This window comes from Trachemys scripta, chromosome 3 (assembly GCF_013100865.1).
Source record: "Trachemys scripta elegans isolate TJP31775 chromosome 3, CAS_Tse_1.0, whole genome shotgun sequence".
Taxonomy (NCBI): domain Eukaryota; kingdom Metazoa; phylum Chordata; order Testudines; family Emydidae; genus Trachemys; species Trachemys scripta.
The window spans coordinates 159,837,191-159,846,904 of NC_048300.1; the positions used below are offsets into that span (position 1 = coordinate 159,837,191).

A 9,714-nucleotide genomic window follows, 5' to 3' on the forward strand; every position below is an offset into this window, starting at 1 on the left:
AAAAATGCTGCTTTCCATTTATTTTTCAGTAGTTTACATTTAACACAGTACTGTACCTGTTTGTTTTTATCTCTGCTGCTGCCTGATTGTGTACTTCCAGTTCCAGATGAGGTGATAGTTGACTGGTCAATTTGTAACTCTGAGGTTCTACTGTATGAAGCTGATAGCTAAGCTATGGGGGTTACACACTAAAGATGTTTCAATATCTGAGTGACAGAAGCTATAGTTTTGATCTACAATATTCAACAGCATAAGATAATGCCCCAAAGTTACTATGATACTCACTGGACTATTTAGACAGGGAAAGAAAAGAGCTCCTGCTGGAATCAGAACTCTGAAAATTTAGTGTTTACTCTACCTACTGTCGTCTTGTTCATATTGTAGCTAACATCGTGAGATGAAGTGGCTATTAGTTTTGTCAATAATGGCATTTTAGAAGGAATACTATTTATTTCTTTCAGGCCCTTCCGACTGTAGGAGAGGAGGAACTGTCATGTTTTAACTAAGTCTCAACTTTAAATATATCTTAAGAGCCATATCTGATCTTGTTGGCTGACCTTCTTACTGGAAAAGATAGGAGTATCCATACTAAGAATAATTTTGAAAGGTTGCAAACCTTTCAAGAGTCAATTTTGTTTAAGTACTGGTATTCACCATGTAAGTTGATTTGCGGAGGGTGGGGTATTTAAACACAGCTAATCAAAATAGAAACTTTACAGTCTTTTACACGCTCATCTAGGATTTTGGAAGGAGTTATGGTACTGTCCCCCGATCTAGACATAAACTTATGCAAACAAAGTTTTCAGTCTAGTCTTTTTTCTAGGCTGAAAGTTTGTGCCATCATGCAGACCTTTGTAGTAAAGCTTTATGTAAACATTCTATTCACTATTACTGAATTAAGTGCATGGATCTTTATTAAATCAAAGCATACAAACAGAGCCAAAAGAAACATGAAGTGCACCTTGTGCTTCATGAACACAGTGCCATTTTAAAATGCCCTTAGAGTTAAACACGTGTTTTGGGTTTTTTTAAATATAGCAGTTAATCTTTTTTAGACAGTAGTTTGAATATTTTTTGTATACTGCACATTAAAAGGAGACTATTGCTTAGAGTTGTAAGATATAAACTATAACAGCCTCACTTGAGTGGACAACTTGAGAACTTGGAAGATAATGTTTAATATAGATTTACAACCTTTGCTGATGATAAAAAGAAACTGGAGCTGCTCATAACTTTAAAATGAGTCTTTTATACAAATTTATATTTAAGGAGCATGAATCTAGTTCAACAGGACTGGCATACATGTTAACTTGAACAAAGCTAAACAGACCCCACTCCCAAAGAGAGCCAATTCTAGAACAGAGGACTAAAAATATACAACTGCTTTAAGTAGTTGCCCATTCAACAAAGGATCAAAACCCATTATAAAGTGCACTTAAGTTGTAAACAAGCTATCCTAAAACTTCTGTCTTGCTTAAGTTTGAATACCAGTATGAGAAATTGCTACAAATCATGTAGCAACAGCACACAAACAGACTTGTCACTCAGTGATCAGTCTGACTGCCTGAGAAAGCAGCAGATTTGGTCTTGTCTAAAAGCTGCTGTTGCAGGTGAAGTATCCCAGAAGTTGTACTCCACTCTGATTTAAGATTGGAGGGATTACAAGAGCTGTTTAAATTTATAGTTCTGCAAAAGCCTGTTTGATAGGATGCAAATTCACCTTTTAGCTTGAGTTTTAAACTGATTTTGGGGGAGGGGGAGATGTAGAATTCAGCATTTTTTAGTTGCACAGTAGGTCTCTCCTAGATGTTGCTAGAATTCTCTGTCATGCCAAAGAGACCTAGCATTACATTTTTGTACTTATTAATGAGATTCTCAGCAGTTCTAAAGGAAATTAAGGGGGGGAAATTAATTGCATGATTACTCTGTTTAATCTCGTGATTAAACAGTAGAATACCATTTATTTAAATATTTTTGGATGTCTTCTACATTTTCAATTACAATACAGAATACAAAGTGTACAGTGCTCACTTTATATTTTTGATTGCAAATATTTGCACTGGAAAAAACATAGTATTTTTCAATTCACTTAATATAAGTACTGTAGTGCTCTCTCTTTATCATGAAAGTTGAACTTACAAATGTAGAATTATGTACAAAAAATCTGCATTTAAAAACTAAACAATTTAAGACTTCAGAGCCTACAAGTCCACTCAGTCCTACTTCTTGTTCAGCCAATCGCTAATGGAATGATGGCCAAAGCATGAAGTGGCATACGAATTTGTAGCATATCTGGCGCTTAAATACCTTGCAACGCTGGCTATAAAAGTTCCATGCGAATGCCTGTTCTCTGTTTCAGGTGCCTTTGTAAATAAGAAGTAGGCAGCATTATCTCCTGCAAATGTAAACAAACTTCAGAGGGGTAGCCGTGTTTGTTGTTTTTTTACAGATCCAGACTGAGTGTCCTGTGGCACCTTATAGACTAACAGATGTATTGGAGCATAAGCTTTCGTGGGTGAATACCCACTTCGTCAGACGCATGTTATGTAACAAAAAAGATTTGTAAGTTGCACTTTCACACTAGAGATCGCACTATAGTACTTGTATGAGGTGAATTGAGAAATATTTTTTCATTTTTACAGTGCAAATTTGTAATCAAAACAATATAAAGTGAACAAGGTACACTTTATTCTGTTGTAATTGAAATCAATATATTTAAAAATGTAGAAAAACATACAAAATATTTAATAAATTTCAATTAATATTCTATTGTTTAACTGTGTGATTAAAATAGCGATAATTGGAATTTTTTTTTTTAGTTAATAGTGTGAGTTAATTGCGATTTAATCGACAGCCCTAAAGGAAATACTGTAGGCTTCTTCAGTATAGATTTAATTTCCTTCACAGTACAAATGCAAAAATTCAGGACTCCATGAACTTGCATCACCAGATTATTCCATCTGAAAGTCCTATGATAAGTAAATTACATCACATTGCTGTGCTCCACTTAAATGAAGTATGCCAAGACTATATTTGTTTTACATAATAGATGAAATGACAGCCAGAAGATTCTTTTTGTTTTCTGGAGTTCCACTTGGGTATCTTCTGTCCCAAATTACTACAAGTTAGCTGGGCTAGCTTGTTATCCATATATGCATTGATTTTTATCAATATTTGAATGATTTGTCCCAGGATTGCTGATATCTTTCAGGATTTGCATAGCAGACCACACAACCTGCAGCATGGCAGAGTGAGTAGATACTACATCTGTTTCTGCAGTCTGTGATCTGAGCTTAAAACTGCACTTCTTCTGAATTTCTTAATGTAGCTTCCTGTACTAGTCATCAGGTTATCCAAAGCAGTCAAAATATAAAACCCTAGTTTGAACCAGACATTCATCTTAGAATGCATGTTTCACTCTGCTGGCAACACTGCTTCTTAAATTTGGATTATAATGGGACTCTGCCCTTACTTCCTGGTAGACATTGTGTACTGGACTACAGTGCCCCTATCACTGTAGCATTTCAGTATCTAATCATGTTCTGTAAACCCAACAAACCCGGATATCTTCTAGGAAGTGAGGGCATGATCCCAATAAAACTTAAAGTAACCACCTGTTTAACTAGACAAAGTGGTGAACTTTTAAATCTTAATTGACAATTGTCTGGAACAAAATACCCAACTTTAGATCCAATCTGTTTTAAGTAACCTACTACAAGATGTCTTTGGTGGAATCATGATTTTTTCTCCAAGCTTGTGTCTGAGCCAACTGTACTTTCACGCTCCTTTGTGCCAAGAACACAACTCCTCGCTTTGCCTCGCTTTACTCTGGCTCAGAGGTAGGCAACCTATGGCACGCATGCCAAAGGCAGCACGCGAGCTGATTTTCAGTGGCACTCTCACTGGCCGGGTCCTGTCCACCGGTCTGGGGGACTCTGCATTTTAATTTAATTTTAAATGAAGATTCTTAAACATTTTAAAAACCTTATCTACTTTACATTCAACAATAGTTTAGTTATATATTATAGACATAGAAAGAGACCTTCTAAAAACATTAAAATGTATTACTGGCACGCAAAACCTTAAATTAGAGTGAATAAATGAAGACTCGGCACACCACTTCTGAAAGGTTGCCGATCCCTTCTCTGGCCAGTAGCCTTCCAGAGTGAAATTCAATTCTGTTAAGGAAGTCCTTACAGGAGAGTCCTATAACTAATTGCTCCTCTTCAATCCAAGCAAGCAAGACTGCCACTCTGAACTTCAAGGTCCTGCCCAAAACCAACTGTCAGAACTGCTGAGCCTTCAAGCTGCCGTTATAAACTGTGAGTTCTGAATTCCATTGGTCTCCTTTTTGTCTGTACTCAGTACAAAGCTCAAACACAACTCACTTCTAATTCGTAAATTTAAGTTTCTCCTCCTGATTTGAAAGTTCAATTACTTGTGTAATGAGTAAAGATCTGTATTTTTCTGAAGTTCACTCAAATACTGTTTTTTAAAGGCCACTTAACACTTACACTGACCCAATAAGAGAAGTTACTCTGCTTCTCTACAGAAGCAACCTTTCCCCTACTAACTTCACATCATCACATATTATTTAGTTATACTACATCACCACTCGAACAAGAAAGTAAAGCCATTGAAAGACTTCACCCTGCTGCTTTAAAGGTATTTTTACCTTTAATCACTTTAACATGCACTAATAACTAAGCCATACAGAGTTTACATTAATCTTCCATTTCCCTTAACACTGAAATAAACAGCCACAAAGGGAAACATAGTCAATTTGTTACTGGCTGTACAGGTCAATCTAAAAACAGCTGGGTCAGTTTAATTCACATTTGTTTACAAAGAAGTTGCCATGTTTCAAAAACTTGTTGTTTGCAGAGCTCGGTTATCACTGTCCTGCAAACCAGCACTATACAGTGCATTTCTGAGACAATATAGCAGCCTATCAATTACTGAGGAAACGCCATTGAAGTTTTATTGTAGCCAAGGTATGAACAAAGACCTTCACAGAACCAGTATTAACAGTGCAAAGTAAGCCTCCCTTCCTGAGTAAGTGTTAATGTGCTCAACTGATCTAAAACAAATCACTCTTCACATCTTTCCATAGCTAACATACCATATTTGGGTTTACACAGACTTTAGGCAAAAATGACATCATTAATCTTCAAACCAGAACAGGCAGAAAGTTTTTTCTCCACCTATAATGTTACAGACTTTGACCTTGCCCTATTATTTTCTCTGGTTAATATTTTTACCTTTCTCCATGTATCTAATGAGCATTATAATTCAGGTCTGCTTCAAAAGAGCTCTGGGAAAATTAAGGACTTTTCACAGGATATTTCCTTACAGATAAGATCTGTTATGCACAAATATTTTTCTCTCCTTGGATATCAGTCAAAAACACCTAGACCTCAGATCGGATCCAGCCAAAGGGCATCTATACTATGCCCAGCTAAAAAGCACATGGGGAAATGTGCACAAGTTCATGTAGACTGTAGTCACCCAAAGATGAGGTTAAAGCACAGAACTAAAAGCCAGGTGCTTGGGTTCTTTTTAGCAGTGTAAGACAATAAAACCTTATCCATCTGTTTCCACTTAAAGGGAAATAATCTTCTTTGTTCTGCAGAAATATAAAAGCTTAGTTGCTGGGGTAAAGTGTTTTGAGATCTTTTGACTGCTACCATCAGTACAAAGTAGAGGTGTGTCTAGATAATCTGATGATTGATTGATGTTTTAAAAATTCACAGGGAGGTGCAGCCCTCAGGACAACAGTCCCTTTATCTACTGCTTTGCACAAAGCCACCAGCAGGCTTGACCTCTGCAGCAAATGCTCCACCAAGCAGAGAAGCCTGGCCTACTAGGCTCTTCAAAACAGCCCTGAGCCTTCAAAATCTCTGTAATGTTTTATTGATATGGTCATGTACACATCCACGTATAATTCTAATGAGTGGGGGGGACAGGGGCTAGTCTGCTTCAAACGGGGCTTGCAGGGCCCCTCCTCTGCTGCCTTGTGGCAGGCACAACAGCCAGACGCCACACTGCTGTCCTGGGGCACAACGTGGTGCCACGACGCCACCATCCTCCAGTACCTCGCACTGGGATCTCCCCACTCCAAGTGCGTCTGGTCCCAGGCAGCTCGTCCGCCAGGACACACCCCACAAGGGCCAGGAGCTGAGGGGCGAGGTCAGTGCAGCGCTAGCCCCCGAGACACGCACGGGGTTCCGGCCCCAGGAGAAGGAGGGGCCCGGCCCACACCGGCGCTGGGAAGGTCCCCAGCGGAGCGGAGAGCAGGGCCGGGCTTCCAGCGGTAAACACCCGCACACCCACCGTTGACGGTTGCCAGGGACGCCCCCTCCCCTCCGGCAGCCAATGACAGCCGCCGCCTCGGGCCCGCGCCCTGCCCCCAGCCCCCTCCCGCCCCAGGGCCCGCACTGCAGCAGCCGCAGGGAGCAGGCACGGCCGGGCCGGGCGCTGCTCACCATGCTGCGGTCGGTCAGGCGGCGCTGTCCGGGGGTCCTTGCCCCGTGCTCGGTCCGTGTCTCGTCCCCACAGGGTGACTTAGCAGAGTTCTCGGTCGGAGAAGCGCACCACGCAGCGGGAGTAACTGCGAGCCCTGCGTACGGCAGCCATCTTCCCGGAGAGTGAGGGGCAGGAGGACCGGGAGCAGCCGAGACCCTGGCCCAGACAGACCCCCACGAGCACTGAGAGAAAGGACAGAGCGTCGCCCTCCCGACGCACGGGCCGTTTAACTACGGAGCGTCGGCCGTGAGGACTGCAAGTCCCAGCATGCAATACACCATTCTGCCTGGTTCCCCGCTTGGCTCAAGGTGGAGCGTTGCCTCCTGGGCAATGTAGTCTCCGTGGGCTACTCCGCTCGAGGAGAAGCATTGCATGCTGGGAATTAAATTGTTTTTAACAGGCCAATCAAAGGGAAAGGAAGCACAGACTGCTAGGAAGTGTAGTTTCCCATGTTTCAGAGTAGCAGCCGTGTTAGTCTGTATCCGCAAAAAGAAGAACAGGAGTACTTGTGGCACCTTAGAGACTAACAAATTTATTAGAGCATAAGGTGCCACACTCCTTTTCTTTTAGTCTCCCATGGGCTATTCAACTAGAGATGGGAGCAGTGGCTGCTGGGACCTGTAGTTCCTGCGGGTTGTACGTACCCCTGCAGGTAGGGCGCTAAGGACGGGGGCTGCTGTTAGCTGATCCACGTTGTAATGACAGTGTGTTTCTGCTGGGGCTAGCCTGGTGCATTATCTGCCTGCCCAAAGATCAGGCCCAGGCATTGTTGAAGACCATACGTAGAATTACTCAGTGTGGACCAAAGAATAATGTATAATAGCCTAGTAATACAGCACCATTTTCAACCAGTCGAATCCAACGGATATAACAAACTTTATAATTGTATATGAATCGCGTCACCCACCACCGACATGCAGCCATCTCTGGGATGAAATAGGCACCTGTCTGACAATGCTACTCAACAGTGTAGGATCCCACTCCTAAATTGGTATAAGACAGCCCAGACATCTGGATCATGTGAACTCCTCTTGAATTGTGCACAGGAGCAGGAGTCTGTGTTTTCTAATAGAGTCTGATGCAGGATCGTGGCCAAGCAGACTTGTGGACTTCCACTTTAAGTAGCATAGGGAATCTTAGGGACGTAGAATTGACTATCCGTTCACCACACAAGCATAAACAGTACACACACACACACATCTCCCAAACCCATTTCATTTGTGGTCTGAGAATAAGAATGAGAAGTTTCCACTTGAAAGGAAAATGTTATAAAAAGTTATGAGCAAGTGAAAATATGAATTTAGAACCTGATCATCCTTCAATTGCAATTGATTGCAAAACTCCCATTGACTTAAACAGGATCCAGGGTTCTAGGACTAAATTTTGCCCTTTGTTGCACCAATGCATCTTAGGGCAAAGTTTGCTTCTTACAAATGGAAATTCTTTGAAACCCAAATGACCTAATTATATCATTACTAGGGCTGGCAAAACAGGAAGTCTTGTCTTTAGCTCTGACTCAGAATCCTATCCTGCTTCCCTCTAAGTCAACAGCAAAACTCCAAAGTCCTCAGTAGGAATATGACTGAGAGCCTAAAGATTATTTCTAAGGCTCTGATCGTGTAACATTTTTCATGCAGGATGACCCCTATACCCGCACACAGCCCCACTGACTTCTCTCAGGCTCCATATGGGCACCAGGATGTATCCACGTGGAACAAATTGCAGAATCCGGGCCTAATTTTTTTTTAGTGCTAAGTATGTTTAGTAATAGCCAAGCTTTATATGGATTTTCTCTCTTGAGAACTTTAAAAAAATTTCAGCAAAACTCTTCAGGTCACCTGTTGTTATTTAAAAAATAATAAATGTAGTGGTGCCTCAATTAGCCAAATGTCAAAATGAGTAAATTTGGATAACAGAGGTTTCTAATAGCTGTGGAAATTTTCAGAGTAAGTATAAATAGACCTCAGGGGATATGACCCTGTTTTAGACAGCTGAGAGTTTTGGATAACTGAGGAGCAGATGACAGCTTTTCAGAACTGTCATGAACATATATCATCCCCCCACACAAAATATACTTGTGTGAATGGGCTAGTAGAATTTTGTAAAACTGGGGCATACACTTATATACGTAGATGTGAGACATTACAATAATGATTTAATGCCAGATTCTTCCCTTCAATAAACATACACTACTCCTATTGGTTTCACTAAGAATTATGTATGCTTATGTACGGGCAGAATTTGACCCTTCATTTTTTGTTTTAAATAAAAAAATAAAGTTAAATGCTCCAAAGGTCAAGATCTATTGAAATCTGTATCTGGGATAAAATCTAACTTCTCAAATCTTTAAACCACATTTCTGGAAGTTCTATCACACTTTCAAATTAAGATATTTCACAGTGGCTTTCTCAAACTAACTATTGCTCCATGTCACTGAGTTGTATAAAGTCAGGCTTTTAACATGTATGTATTCCACTGCAGAATATATTGTTAGGTAACATTGAAAGGCTAGCAGGTAGCATCCCTGAATTTTAAGCCCCACTCAGATACTGCCCTGTATGGTTGCGGGGAGGGGAATAAACATGTGCCTGTTTCCCCATTTTTAAAAAAAAGTATAAATCAGGGTGGGGGGAAGAGGGAGAGAGAAGACATCCTCTCCTGGCAAAGGTGTTGGTGCTTAAGTACTCGGTGCCCAATTGATTATTCTCCTCCACTTTCCAGTTCTTAATTCAGCCCTATATTAAAGTCAGTGGGAGCTTTGGGTGCACAAGGAATGAAGGATCAGGCCCTTCCGGTTTGTAGGCCTTGATCTCAGCTGCTCTGTGTTGATGAATCTCTGGGCAGCTCACTGTAGGATCAGGGCCTAGCTGGTCATTTATAAGATATTTACACTTACTGGCTCAATATGAGCTCAGTAACAATTTATTAATGACAGGTTTCAGAGTAGCAGCTGTGTTAGTCTGTATCCGCAAAAAAAAAAAAAAGTTTATTTTTTGCATTAGCTTGTTGTGGTTTTTTATACTTACATTTGTCTTAAAAAGTTATTAGATTCTCTCACGTGGAGATAGGTTTTTTTTTTTTTTTTTCCATTAAAAACAAACCGTGTCCATATAGTAAATGAATCCCATGCTGTTTGGCTGTGGAGAGAGAGCACTGTGCAAAGGAAAGGCCGGAGAGGGGAGCTGCTGC

At 40.8% G+C, this 9,714-nt stretch overlaps 1 protein-coding gene across 3 annotated transcripts in view; it reads right to left on the bottom strand.

Annotated features, from left to right (window-relative positions):
- Window positions 1-6,677, bottom strand: part of FBXO9 (F-box protein 9) — a 43,725-nt gene extending 37,048 nt beyond the window's left edge. For 2 of the 3 annotated variants that reach the window (XM_034766336.1, XM_034766335.1), the window contains exon 1: window positions 6,486-6,676. Coding sequence is in view for 2 of the 3 variants with exons in the window: in XM_034766335.1 (XP_034622226.1) it covers window positions 6,486-6,488 (3 nt within the window). In the remaining variant the exon portion in view is untranslated. Of the gene's footprint in view, window positions 1-6,485 lie in introns of all 3 variants that reach the window. The other variant, XM_034766337.1, reaches the window with a different exon arrangement.
- Window positions 6,678-9,714: the final 3,037 nt, after the last annotated feature.